Source organism: Narcine bancroftii, chromosome 1, assembly GCF_036971445.1.
Source record: "Narcine bancroftii isolate sNarBan1 chromosome 1, sNarBan1.hap1, whole genome shotgun sequence".
NCBI lineage: Eukaryota > Metazoa > Chordata > Chondrichthyes > Torpediniformes > Narcinidae > Narcine > Narcine bancroftii.
The window spans coordinates 12,794,338-12,809,646 of record NC_091469.1 but is presented as its reverse complement, the minus strand read 5'-3'; the positions used below and the strand labels follow the sequence as shown (position 1 = coordinate 12,809,646).

The 15,309-nt window shown below is 38.4% G+C and overlaps 1 protein-coding gene across 1 annotated transcript in view; it reads right to left on the bottom strand.

Moving 5' to 3' along the window:
- The window catches only part of LOC138735497 (E3 ubiquitin-protein ligase UHRF1-like), a 125,455-nt gene that overhangs the window by 24,459 nt on the left and 85,687 nt on the right, over positions 1–15,309 (bottom strand). Inside the window, exons 5-8 of the mRNA XM_069887462.1 lie at positions 4,853–4,962; positions 4,549–4,735; positions 1,166–1,289; positions 949–1,056 (exon numbers count right to left, since the gene is read on the bottom strand). Of these exons, the coding sequence (XP_069743563.1) occupies positions 949–1,056; positions 1,166–1,289; positions 4,549–4,735; positions 4,853–4,962 (529 nt within the window). The remainder of the gene's footprint in view (positions 1–948; positions 1,057–1,165; positions 1,290–4,548; positions 4,736–4,852; positions 4,963–15,309) is intronic.

Here is a 15,309-nt window from a genome sequence, read left to right as displayed (position 1 = left end):
TCCACATCTCCTGGTCTCGAAATGAGAAAACATCAAATCAAAGCACACAGTTATGGAAATAGTTGAAAATCAGTTCACCAGGATATGCTTCAGTGATGAGTCATTGTTCATGACCAACCTCACTCAATAAAGGCAAACTTCCAGCAAACAAAGTCACAAACCATTATTGCTTTAAGTTGATGACAACGGTGGGATCTAATTGAGGAAGTTCTGAGTCTTAAATCTGTCGACGGAAACCACAACCACAAAAGGAATTGGAATTTTCTTTTCAAGTTAATATATTTTATACTAAAAACAACCCTTAATAGTGTTCCACATAACTTTAGAAAAGGGTTTAGATATTTTATGTAATATTTGAAGATGATGGAAAAAAATCTAATTGTTACTCAAAATCTGCCTGTGAGCACTCTCTCTTCGTTTGACATTTTCAACATTATTCTATCCCTGTGAACGATCAAGAAATCACCATTCTTCTGATTTGACATGATTTCTTCCAGGATTTGGAACTTTCTATCTATCATAGTAAAGAAAATGTTACTTTAAAATTCTCCTACACTGCAATAAACAATAATCTCCCAAGCAAAAAGAAAAGAATGTTGAGGACAATTTATATAAAATCATTAAGGAATTCTTAATGTCACCAACTACAGGGGAAGATGAGAGGGCTATCCTTTTTTGGATGTACAGTATCTGGGTTTTAAATATAACAGTCCCATGAAATGTTAACCAGCAAAAAGAATGCAACATAGTATTTGTGCCAATATTTGCTACTAATTTTAATGATTCATTGTTTCTATGTATTGGCTTTGAGCAAATATACTCAAAGCCAATATCATATGATATAAACTCTTAAATACAACCATTTTATACATTTTTTAAAAACACATTTTTTGATTCATGGAGTTCATGGGTAAATAGATGTAATTGGAATTGAAGAATGATGCATACCTGAACTCTGAATTTCCACATTGTGCCAACAGGAGTTCCAGGTATGGGACCATAATGGTTTGAAGGAACTATTGTGCATTCCTTTGTGCGACCGACACAGGCCATGCCCTAGCGATGTGCAACAGATTACAATAATAAAATGACAATCCAACCAATATCTTTAAACAAACACTCAAATAAATGTACATACATGCAAGTGGATGACAGCTGAACCCACCTTCCCCCAATCTCTCTGGCTCGCAGTGCTGGCAGAGGGCATCTTGGCCTTCTTTTTGCTTTCTTTAAGTTTTTCTCCTGCTCGCACAACTTCGCTTGTATCATTTTTACAGGAGGGACAATACCTGCAAGCGTGCAATATTCAAATAAAGAATGGCATGACTGAGATGAAATTTCATGAGACCAAAGTTTCAAATCACATTCCAGAACCTTGGTCATGTGACATACAACAGCAATAGTGCAAATAAACAATTACCTATACAACAGTTTTCTCCCACAAACAATACATACAACATGCATCAAATCTTTGTACTTATAATTTATAAACCATGGTGTATCAACGAGCCATTTAAATTTGGGGTCTTGGACATTATGGCCCTCAAAGTTTGGCGGCCACACTTTGGCGCTGGACATTTTGGCCTATCCATCTCACTCACTGCCTGCTGGCTGACTCCATCTAATTACACAGCCTAAACCCGTCATTGCAGCACTGCCTGAACCACCTCCCCCCACTCCCAGAAACTGCTCCCCTGGCAAACAAGGGCTTTTCAGAGCTTGTAGCGATATATTTAAATTAATAAAAACAGTCGGGGAACGATCAAAAACAAGGGCTTTTGGTAAATTATAATGATATATTCATTATATTTAATGCAAATTTTATTACATCCAATGGAATACATAATCAATTGAATTTAAAATGATTGAAAAATTAAAAACACTCATTAAAAAGAATCCAGTTGCAAAAATTATTTTAAAATTATATTTTAAAAAATTAATCTAATAGTTCTTTCTCTCCAAATGAAGACACTATCAAGATTCTTTGTGGCGCAACTCACTGTGACTATAAATCACTGTCCCCATTCTCTCTTTGCAGTGTCATTCACGCAGTTTTTGACAAGAAATAACGATAAAACAATTGAAAGTAAAACCCACCATTAACCAAACAGAGCAATCTACAGTCGCAGCCCTCAGTACAAGTGATGGAGGTTATAACAGATGGGCGTTATTAACAAGAAACTTGCATACACGTACATAAAATTAATATTCTACAATATATTGTTAATAACAACTACAACTAGATCTGGCATGCCATTGCCACCAGGGGAACAGTTTCCGGAGGGGGTGGGAGTTTCTGAAATGCCAGGGATTCAGGCACTAGCAGATGGCAAATGGGGCGGGAAGCCAAAACAGTGCCTCACTGTGGGCGCCAAAATGCCCGAAGGGCCACAGAAGTCATTAATTTTTGCCACAATGTCCAGCGTCAAAATGTCCATCGCCAAACTGCGGGCACCAAAATGTCTGATTCGGTTAAATTTGCTTTGTTCAATTAGTTTAAATTTTGTCAGGCTACACAACTCAATGAAGCAACTTATTGTAAGATATTGCTAATGCTACATTCGAAACCTGTTACTAATCGTTAAGTATTGAAGAGACACACTTGTTCAAATTTTGCACGACTCTGCCCAAAAGCATTGCCAATGAGCTAAATGATTTAAACTCTATATTGCTCCATACTCACTACTTATTTACAAGGTTGACTATGCAAACTAAAGATAGCCTGACTTGGTGACACATGATAAAGTTCTGCAGACAGAACCACAATCCTTACAACAATATTATGAGGAATCCACTGAAAACTGCCAATTATCTGTTAATTAAGTATCTTTTATTGTGCATGCTATTCTAAGTTACTGAATGGTTGCAATTTATTTCAAAATTAATTTTTTAACTAATTGCCAAGAGCCGATTCAGAGTTTTGAGTGATATTTTGAAAAATATTTAAGCTTATGTTTTAATAAGACAGACACCTTCTAAGAGCAATTTTCTGATTTGCAAGTGGAACCAGTCAGTCAAAAACAACTGTAAATGACATGCTCTGTGTCATTTTATAACATGCTGCTGTGAGAAATATACTACACAGATACAACATGCAAGTCAGCATCTAAGAAATGACTGGTAATGGTCAAGGTCAAATCTCACAGTGGTGAGAAAATTGGAATTGGTACATCCAGTTTTTTTCTATTAAAACACAAAACTCTACCAGGTTGAGTTTGGTCATGTGCAGGAGATAACTGAGTGGACCAGAAAACACCCTTCTGATGAACAGAGAAGCAGAAAGTGGTTACATACTCATAATAAAATGGAGAAAATGGTAGAAAATAAATTTGAAATGGCCTCAGAGTTAAATTGAATCACAGGTATTTCAGATGCAAATAGTCAAGAGCCAAAGATTTGAGGTTTTAAAAAATTGCCACGCTAGCTCACCATTCACCAATGCAATAACTTTAAAACGTTTGTTCCATAATTTATAACCATTGACATATGAAACTTCTGTCATCATAGCCTTCAAATATCAATTCACAATATTGACCAGCCATTTTCAACTTTTTTTTGGCCCCTTGACAGTGCACAAATTTTATGGGCTCCCTTTCCTGTGAAGCAGTCAAGTTTAGTTGCTTCCTTCTGTATTTCTACATAAAAATCATTTAAAACATTTATTTCAGTTTGTGGCCCCCCCCCCCACTTTAAATGTGCAGTGGCTCACAGTGAGCAGGACATAGGTCCCCCTTGAAAATGGCTGACATAGACCCCTCTAACAGTAGCTGTGTTTTATCTCTCCAATCAAACAATTTCTACTTTTAATCTCATATTGCTGCAATTCAATCCACCTTGAAAGGCCTTTTCATTAATGTTAAGTTTCATTAAAAGTGGAATTTAAATTATAAATTCACAAATGCTCTTTAAATACAGAAAATGGGTAAAGCTGACTATTTGAGTCTACAACTTAACACAAGTTTTAGTTAAATTTGTAGCCCAAGACACAAATTAAATCATTTTACATGATACCTGATTGCACCTCAGTTTGGTATGGGAAGTGCTCTACCCAAGGCAGGAGGAAACTGCGGAAAGTAGTGAACCATGATCAGGCCATCAAACAAACCATCAATTTCAACTATACCTCCCAATGCCATGAGAAAGTTGCCAATGTGGTAAAGGACTCATTCTGCCCCTTTGAAACTCGAGCTTCAAAACATAAACCTCCAGATTCAAAGACAGTTGCTTTCCTGCTGTCTTGAACGACCCATTCTTCTGTAAAATATTATGTCCCTACGTTAGTTAACTGTGCCTTTCTTTGTACCGTGGTAAAGCTATATCTGGCATTCTTTAACTTGCTGTAATACCATACTCTGCACCTTCTGTTTTATTGTTGCACTACCTATTGTACTTAAGTATGGGTTGACTTGTAAGGATAGCACACAAACCAAATCCTTTCTCTGTAAATGTAATAATAAACAATTCAAGATAAGGTTAAAAAAAGATTCTTCCATTCTCTTCCATGCCCCATTGCCCAATCAAAATAACATTCAACAAAACCAAATTTACCAGTCTTCATCCTCTGGTATCTGACTGAGGGGTGGATTTAAGCAGTATGTGTGATATGCCATGTTACACTCATCACATAAGAGCTGCATGTCTGGATCCTGCTTCCCACCACATAATCGACAGGCACAGAATCTGCATTCTTTCTCAGGATCTGCCTTACAGTATTTACATTCAGGACCACTCTTCCCTGGAGAAGTAGTAAAGGAGGGGAGGGGGAGAAACAAAATCATATCAAAATAATTGCTTGAAAAAAATACCGTCCACAAAGTTTATAGAAGTCAATGCATATAAACAGCCCTCATACTTTTAAACTGGCCATCAGCTAGTGTAATTGGCTCAGCTCCAGGTTCTTCAATCTTGTATATTTCATCCAAAAATGCTATCTTGCAGTCACCTATTGTATCTAACGGGCCACTGTAAAAGAGAAAAAAAGGCAAAAGTTTACTTGCAGAGATAAACAATTTAAAACAGACACACCAAAAGATTTCCTTCATCACTGACAGTGGAGCATATTTTACGAATACCCACAATGGATTTTTGTTGCAAATTTCCCTGCTGCAATGAATCCCTCCAGCAAAGTGAAGATGGGTTAGAGCAAAATATAATTTCCAAAAACATTGATATATGCACATAAAAGGCAGTTCCAGAGAAGTGGGGGGCGGCACGGTTAGTGTAGCAGTTAGTGCCATGCAAGTGCAAGTGATAACGACGGAGGTTGAAAGTCCACGCTAGGCCACATGGGGAGTTTGTATGTTCTTCCTGTGTCTGTGTGGGTTTTCCCAGAGGCTCCGGTTTCCTCCCATTTGAAACGGACCGGGGTTGTAGGCCAATTGGGTGTAAATGGGGAAGCACGGAATTGTGGGCAGAAAAGGTTCTGCTTCCATGCAAAATGTCCACATTTTTTTAAAAAATTAGAACAAAACCATAGGAACTGTTACTGTGCTGTGATGTTCTATCAGCCCTTCTAGTCTGTGCCAACCATTTTTTTTTATTTTGCCTCTTGTCACTGACCTGCACCCAGTCCATAGCCCTCCCTACCTTTCTCATCCATGTACCTGTCCAAATTCTTCTTTAATGTTAAAAGTGAGCCCACATTCACCACTTCAGCTGGCAGCTTGTTCCACACTCCCACTATTCTATTTATCTTTGCTACATAAAGGACACTGCTTGACCTGCTGAGTTCCTCCAGCATTGTGTTTTTACTTCAACCACTATGTCTACAGATTTTTGTGTTTACCTTCCCCCACTCTCTGTATGAAGAAGTTCCCCTTCATGTTCCCTCTTGCCCTCAATCCATGTCCTCTGGTCTGCATCTCATCTACTCTCAGTGGAAAAAGCTGATCTACATTTACTCTGTCTAGACCACTCATAATTTTAAGTACCTCTATCAAATTTCCTCATTCTTCTACAATCCAGGGAATAAAGTCCTAACCTGTTTAACCTTACCCTACAACTCAGTTCATGAAGTCTGGGCAACATTGTAGTAAATCTTTTCTTCACTCTTTTGATCTTACTGCTATCTTTCCTGTGGTGAAGCGACCAAAATTGCACACAATACTCCAAATTTGGCCTCACAAATGTCTTATACAACTTCACTACAACATCCCAACTCTGTACTGTTACAAACTAACAACTTTTAATTTTTTTTTATTTGCAACTCAATGGACTTGGTTTGCACCAACAAAGGAACAGCAATGGAAAATTCACCTGACAATGGTAAATTCAAAATAATAGTTTTTATTAAACTATCAATTACATTTCTTATTCAACTCTAAATTTAACTCTAAATTTAACCCCACTATGCGCAAATATAAGAGTGTGTATAATTAAAGTCCCAATCTGAAAAGTCAATTTTTAAAACTTCAGCATTGTTTTAGTCTTGCTTGAAGGTCTTAAATTCTCAGTTCAAAAATAATTATAAAGTGCTTTTAAATACATCTTCAGGCCTCTTTACTTACAATTCTTTTGATATTATGTAAATAGAAGAGACCATCTTTTAAGCCACCAATGTACCTTCTGTGAAAAGAAGAATACAATTCCTGTCTTCCCAAGATCAAATCTTTTAACTAAAGGTTTTGGAATCTGTTTTCCACACAAAGAAACAGCCCTCTTTTCATAGAGACAGTGAATGTGGCTATTTTCTTCCACGAAGGATTCACAAACCCAGACAAGGGTTAAACGAGGTGGCTATACAAAAATGGACCAAGTAGAATTCTGTCCTCTTTTCCAAAGAGACAGTGAAGTGGTCTTCTTATTTCAAAAGCCACTTACTCTGTGTTCCCCTTTTTCCAGGAGTAACACACAACAGTACCTAGTCTGATTAATGCAATTCAACCCTGTCTTTCACAAGGTTCCAACCCCGTGTGTCACATGAGTTTTGATTCCTGAAAACTGAACTCTTCTCATTTTGATAATATATTTCCAGCCCATTTCTCATATCACATGGTATGTGACATCATTCAGTCTTTGAAGCTCATATGGTCTTTTGACGTGAGTGAGATCAAACCATTCAAGTCCACTTATATCTCAGAGAAATCTGCTTAATCTGCTTTCCTCAGAACTAAAATGGCTGTGCATTGATACAGGTGCTTCTGAACTAACACCTATTGTTTCCAATATGTCAAAAACCATCATAAATCTTGACTCTAACTTCAATCAGCATCCATTTTGGCCTAAAATGGGCTTGTCTTCTATCTTAAAGAACCATGTGTGTTTAAATGCTAATGTGTTGTATTTGTACCCCGTAACCACCCAAACTAACTTATTCAACCATTTCTACATAAAATATAGTTTAAACATTAAACTAAAAATTCATATTAAGAGATCCATTACATTACAATCAATATTTTGATTTATGAAGGCCAAGAAGCCAAAACCTCTTTCAAACTCTATCCACCTGTGATGCTACTTTCAGGGAATTATGTATCGGTATTCCCAGATCCCTCTGTTCTACCATACTCCACAGTGCCCTACCATCTACCATACATGTCTGACTAAGAAGCAATCATCCTTCAATACTCTCTGGCTTCTCTCATCCACCCATTATTGAATCCAGTTCACTACTTCACCTTGAATACCTAGTGTTGGAACCTTCCTGTCAAACTCCCATGTGGGACCTTGTCAAAGGCTTTATTAAAGTCATGTAGACAACCTCCACAGTCAATTTTCTTGGTAACCTCCTCGAAAAACTCTCTAAGATTAGTTAAACATGACCTACCATCCACAAATGCATGATGACTTTCCCTGATCTGTTTCTGGCTATCCAAATATTTGTAATTCTGATCTCCTAGAACACCTTCCAATAATTTACCTACCACTGACATCAGGCTCACTGGCCTACAATGTGAGCTACCCTCCAACCCGCTGGCTCCACATCCGTGGCTAAGGGCATTTTAAGTATTTAAGCCAGAGCTCCTGCAATTTCTACTCTAGGTTCCTTCAAGGTCTGAAGGAATATCTTACAAGTCCCTGTGGATTTATCCACCCTTATTTGCTTTAAGGCAGCAAGTACTTCCACCTCTTCAATCTACATAGGTTTCATGACCTCACTGCTTGTTTTCCTTACTTCCCACTACTCTGTGCTTGTTTTCTTGAGTGAATACTGATGGAAAAAAAAACATTTAAGTATCCCATCTCTTTTGGCTCCATAGAAAGCCGAGCACTCTGATCTTCAAGGGGACTAATTTGGTCCCTTACCATCATTTTGCTCTTAATATACCTGTATAAATTCTTAAGATTTTCCTTCTCATTATCGAAAAACCAATCTCATGTCTTCTTTTATCCTTCCTGGTTTCTTTCTTGAGGTTTTTCTTACTTTTTATTAAATACTCCTCATCACTGTTCCCTCTAAGCTGTGAGCGTGTGCAACCAGCACACAAAGAAAATTATGTGCGCACAAAAGGTTACCTAAAATAATGTAGTAATTAATAATTATGCTTATTGAAAATAATCCCTTTGCTGTTTCTGTCAACTAGTTAGTGAGTTTTACTCATGCCACATTTGCACATCACTAATTTTCGTCACCTCACCTTTCTTATTCTAGGAGAGAGGCTGTACCAAAATGATCCTGAAACAATTTCAAGTTTACATTTATTTGCACATTCAGTGTGCACATACTCTTGTCACAGGAAAAACATCTGCACAACACGTTTGCACACACTGACTACTAAAAATTAGAGGGAACATTTCTCCTCGAGTACCTCATTTGCTCCATGTTGCCTATACTTGCAATACACCTCTCCCTTCTTCCGAACCAGATCCCAAATATCCCTCGAAAACCTAGGTTCCCTATGCCTGCTAACCTTGCCTTTAATCCTGACAGGAGCATACAAACTCTGGACTCTCAAAATTTCACCTTTGAAGGTCCTCCACTAACCTCGCACATCCTTGCCCAAAAACAATATCCCAATCCACACATTCTTGATCTGGTCTCATTTCCTCAAACTTGTCCTTTCTCAAATTTAGAATCTCAACCCAAGGCCCAGACCTATCCCTCTCCTTAATTAATGTGAAACTAATGGCATTATGATCACTGGACCCAAAATGTTCCCCTTTACATACTCCTGTGTAGTTCCCAAAATGGAGATGCAGTATTGCACTCTCTCTAGTTGGCATCTCTATATATTGATTTAGAGAACTTCCCAAAACACATTTGACAAATTCCAAGCCATCCAGTCCTTTTTTCAGTATGGGAGTTCCAGTCAATATGTGAAAAATTAAAATCTCCTACTATCACAACTTTATGTTTCCTGCAGTCACCTGCTAACACTCTACAGATTTGCTCCTACAATTCTCATTGATTCTTGGGCTGTCTATAATTCAAATCCAAGAGTGTGGTCAAGCCTTTCAAGTTCCTCAGCTCCACTCATATAGCCTCAGTAGATGAGCCCTCTAATCTGTCCTGCCGAACCACAGCTGTGATATTTTCCTTGACGAGCAATGCCACGACTACCCCTTTCAACCACCCCCACCCCCATTCTATCGCATCTAAGCCCGAACACTGAGCTGCCAGTCCTGCCCCTCCTGCAACCAAGTTTCACTAATGGCCACAGTGTCACAAGCCCACAATCTAAGCTTGTCTGCCTTTCCTACAATACTCCTTACATTGAAATAGATGCACCCGAAAACATTTCCACCACATACAACCTGCTGACTTCTAACAGCGCATGCAATTTTTGCATCATCTTTTTCCTCCTCCACTCCTCCATCTGCTCTGGTTCCTATCCCCTAGAAAATCTAATTTAAACCCCCTTGCAGCAGCATTAGCAAGCCTTCCCACTGCGATATTAGTCTCCTTCCAGTTCAGATGGAATCTGTCCTGTCAGAACAGGTCTCACCTTCCATGGAAGGGAGCCCAATGATCCATAAACCTGAAGCCCTCCCTCCTGCACCATGTCTTTAGCCACATGTTAACCTGCATTATCCTCCTATTTCTAACCACACTAGATTGTGGCATGGGTAGCAACCCTGAGCTCACAACCCTGAAGGTCCAGTCCTTCAATCTAGCCCCCAAGTCCCTGAACGCTCCTTGCAGGACTTCTTCACCTTTCGTACCCACACCATTCTATGGGCCACGATATCTGGCTGCTCACCCTCCCTCCTGAGAATGCCATGAACTTGATCTGAGTTACCTCAGACCCTGGCACCAGGGAGGCAACCTACCATCCGGGATACTCGATCTTTTCCACAGAACCTCTTATCTATCCCCCTAACTATGGAACCCCTACCACTACAGCTCATCTCTTCTACCTTCCCTTCTTAGCCATGTAAACAAAAATCCTGAAAAGTATAATGTTTCTATTACAAAGTTCAACAGTTTAAGAATAGCTGACCTTGCTACTAATTAGTTACATTGAGTAATGCCAATAGTGTTTAATCCAAATCTAGAAGTTATGTCCATGCAGTTTAAGGCCACTACACTAATAACGTTGCTCATCAGTTATTTTTTTGAGGCACAGAGATCCTCCCTGTAATGTAAAGGACAAGTGCAGCAAAGAGTCCTTGTGGACATGTATTAACTTTTGAACGCTTGTAAATGTACCACAAGTTCAATGTATGAATACCAAGCACAATTTAAAAAATGCAGAATACTGTATCTTTTCAGACAGTTATAGGTTTTGCAGAATTAACAAGTTTACTAACGCTGTGATTGTAACAAAAACAGAGAAATGCTGGAAGTCAGCAGCTCTCACAGCATCCATCAGAGGTAATGATATATAACCAACAATTCAGGCCTGAACTCCTCTTCCAAGGTTTAAGCTAAAAACCAGGTAGGCGCCTGAATAAAAAGGTTGGGCAAAGGGGAAGAAAGTACAGGGAAGACAATAGACAAACAGGTAAAAGGTGATAATTGGACATGGATAGGAGGACAGAATAGGTAAGGTGAGAATTGATTGGGGGAGGGTGCAGCTCTGTGAATGGAGAGCTGGAGGAAAGGGTGATAGATAGAGAGAGAGAGAGAGTGGAGAAATAGGAATGGAGAAGAGGAGAGATGGTGGGGTTGGGGCCAAACAGAATCCAGAGGTCAATGTTAATGGCATCTGATTGGAGAATGCTCAGATGAAATAAGAGGTGTTGTTCCTCCAACTTGCAGTGGTCTCAGTCTGGCTGTGCATGAGGCCGTGTACAGACATTTGTCATAGGAATGGGGTGGGGAATTGAAAAGGGTTGCCCGAAGGGTTTGAAAATTTAGTCATGATTGATAACATTTATTGCAATTTTGGTCTATTCTGCACAACAAATTGGTTACTCAATAATATTCTAAAATCATAAGAAAATCTCAACTTTTGTGTGTGTGTGTTTCTTTCCCTTTTTTGCTGAGTTCCAACATACTTTTCCATTGCAGGGGATGCTTGCCATTAACAATCCTGGTGCTACGAAATACCTCAAAGATAATCTGAAACATTTGTTTCAGTGAATAACACTTCCCTCATTTGTAATCTCTTTAACAAAATTTTTAAAATGCAAATTAAAAGTTGTTTTCCCATTAAAATTCATAATCAGATGTTCACTCCTAATCAATTCCTTTGAAAAGAAATCATAATAGCCTAAATTTTCCTCAAAAGCTTTCCTGAGAATTTTATAACAAAAAACTTTTGGATAGAATCAAAAATTTTTTGAAGGTTTTAATTTTAAAATTAAATTAAAATTTTAGTTTTTGTACATTTGAGTATCTGTGAAACTGAAAAACTCAAACTGACAGCTGGTACCGCCGCTAAGGAGCAAACCTTGCCTGGCTATCAAAAAAATTCTGGGGGCAGAACTCCCAAGCCGACAGAGATCCCTTCACAAAGCCTTTTCAAGCAGTTTTGAGTTGGCCTGTAGGCAAACTGAAACAAGAGACTGTATATACTCGAGGCCGAAGCAAAACTGCTGGAGGAACTCGGGTCAGGCAACATCTGTGGTGGGAATGAGAGTGACGAAGGAAAGGAATTACTGGAGCAGAGTCTTGTTGGCTTTAAAGAACCACCTAATGTTTATGCCAGCAGTTTGGTGCTTTTTGCCAGCAATTCCCATCAAACTGAAAGTCAAGATAAGGACTATTCTGAACTGAATTCTATTTGTGTACTTAACAGCATCAATGCACACTGACAAATGGTTATAATTGAATGGGCATCAGACTTACAGTGAAGAATATAACACCCAGAAGGCCATTACAAGCAAGCAGCACCGCCATAAATAAACTGAGCGTGATTGTCTTATCCATTCTGTCGAACCAAAAGGTCTTCTGACATTTGATTAGGTGCTTTGATTAATCTTACATAAAATTTTACTTGGATTATGGTTTTAGAGTAAGTCTCTAAAGGATAGCACTACTCTCCAGATCAACTAATAGTTTGAAAATTTGATCAGCTAAAAAGGTATATACAAAACAGAGCATCAAGCGGAAATGTTCTCGCACCCCACTATAACAAAATCAACCACAATCATAGTAATGGAGACTGGTAGAAGATCAAAGAAAACATAAACATGTGCCTTCACTTCTGTAAATATGCTCTTATTTTTCCTCCAAGAAATTTCTGATGACAGGTCATTATTAATTTTAAAGCAAAATCATATGTTAAATATAAATAAAAGCTAACTTAGGGTTATTTACCAGTCATCTGTAAGGATTAGGTGGTTTGTCATCTAAAGTAACTGAATCCACTTTACTGTCTGAACATACAAAGATCTCATCTATTTCATCCTGAAATCCATTCCTACATTGAACATTTTTTGGTGCCCTCTATTGCTGCCTGGCTCCCATAATCAAAAACCAGTGCACTTGTATTCACCAACAGATGAATGGTTCCACCTATCACTTACCCTTCTTGTCAGAACCATAGAACACTAGAGCACATAAAACAAGCTATTCAGCCCTTCTAATCTGTGCTGAATTATTCCATTTGACCCATTGACCTACACCCAGTCCATAACCCTCCAGACCTCTCCTATTCATGTATCTATCCAATTTATTCTTAAAACTTAAGAGCAAGCCCACATTTACCATGTCAGATGGCAGCTCGTTCTACATTCTCATCACTCTCTGACAGAAGTTCTCTCTAATGTCCCCCCTTTTACCCTAAAGCCATGTTCTCTCATATTTATCGCTCCTAATTTAAGTGGAAAGAGCCTACACTTATTTACTCTGTCTATACCCCTCATAATTTTGTAAACCTCTTTCAAATCTCCCCTCATTCTTCTACTCTCCTAACCTGTTTAATCTTTCCTGTAACTCAACTCCTGAAGACCAGGCAACATCCTAGTAAATCTTCTCTGCTCTCTTTCAATCTGTCTACAAATGGCTCCAATCTTAGTCTCATCAGCAAACTTGCTGATCCAATTTAGCACATTATCATCTAGATCATTGATAATAGACAACAAACAACAAAGGCCCCAACAATGATCCCTGAGGTTTAACACCAATCACTGGCCTCTCAGCCCTTGGCTATCCAAATACTTGTATATTTAATCTCTCAGAACGTCTTCCAATAATTTTCCTACTACTGACATCAGGCTCACTGGCCTGTAATTTCCTAGTTTACTTTTGGAGCTTTTTTTTTAAACAGAACAACATGAGCTACTCTCCAAACCTCCAGCACCTCACCTGTGTCTAAGAACATTTTAAATATTTCTGTCAGGACCCCTGCAATTTCAACACTTGTCTCCCTTTATTCACTGTAAGGCAGCAAGCATCTCCTCTTTATACATTTTCTATCCCACTACCGATTGTTTCCCTTCCTTCCTTCCTTCTATGTGGATCAATTTTATCCCTTACTATTCTTTTACTCTTAATATACTTGTAGAAACCCTTTGGAGTTACCTTTGCATTATCTGCCAAAGCAACCTCACATCTTTTTGCCTTCCTGATTTCCTTCTTAAGTATTTTCTTACATTATCTAGACTCTCCTAGTGCCTCATTTGCTCCTTGTTGCCTATACCTGCTATGCACTTCTCTCTTCCTCTTCACCAGATGCCAGAAAACAACTTATCCCAATCCATTCTTTCTTGATCCTTTTTCATTTCCACAAAATTGGCCTTTCTCCAATTTAGAATCTCAAATTGGGGACCAGTCCTATCCTTATCCATAATTAACTTGAAACTAATGACATTATGGTCACTGGACCCAAAATGTTCACCTACACATACTTCTGTTACCTGACCTCGCTGGAGATCTTCTTATTGCATCCTCTCTTGTCGGTACCTTTATATATTGATTTATAGAGGTTCCAATGAACACATGAAAAATTCCAAACTGTGGCCTTTTGTCATCTCCTCTTAACACATTATTTCCCAGTCTCTATCACCATCTCCACCCTTCCCTACTTGGGTCTGCTCGCCCCTTCACCTTTATTTATTGCCTCATGCCCCTTTACATCCATCAGTTCTGATGCAGGATCTGCACCAAAACACCAACCATCTCATTCCCTCCACTGATCCGGTCTGACTGCCAAATTACTGTTTTATACTCGAGATTCTGGCATCTTCAATCATTCATGTTTTCACCAATTGGCTTCCAACCATTCCCATTTAATTCAAGGAGCATTTAGCAAGATGTACATCAGGAAAGAGAAAATTTTGGAGGCTGTTAGGAACTAATTCAGACATAGAAGGGTGGACTTCCAATATGACTCATTTGAATAAAAAGATTAATGGATGGCCAAACTATAAACTTAAGGAATGACCAAACTTATGGAACATTAAAAACTAAATGGCATTATTATTTATCCAGATAAATAAAATATTCAGGTCAGATAGCGTATATCTGGAAGAGCACAGCTTTGGTCATTACGTTTATTAGGTGACTTTAACATACAGAATTAATTGCCTCCTTTATTCAGAGGGGCAATTATATGAAGATCTGTCCAGTTTGGTAATATGTCATCTGAGGCATTTAATTGGTTTCTGCTGCCATGTTTATTTAACTCGATGGTGTCCCTTAATATTCTGCACCAAATTCCAGGCTTTTGGATGATGCAATCAAAAGCTTATTCATAAAATATAGCTCAAAGCGGACTGTGATTGCATACATTACTGCACCAAAAATAGTGGTGAGCGCAGATCTAAAATAACAAGTACTAAAAATCTATTCATGAATAACGAGAGAGTAGATCATACTTTAAAAATTCAACAGCTCTCAGAAATCTAGCACAGGAGCAATGGGTCAAAAGGTTCTGTAAGAGCTGTCAAAGTGTACCATTGCACAAAACCACGCATGCCGGTTATTTTTTTCACGAAAGCAATTATATTGTTCCATGTTTAAATTAGTGTGGGGTTTTCTTC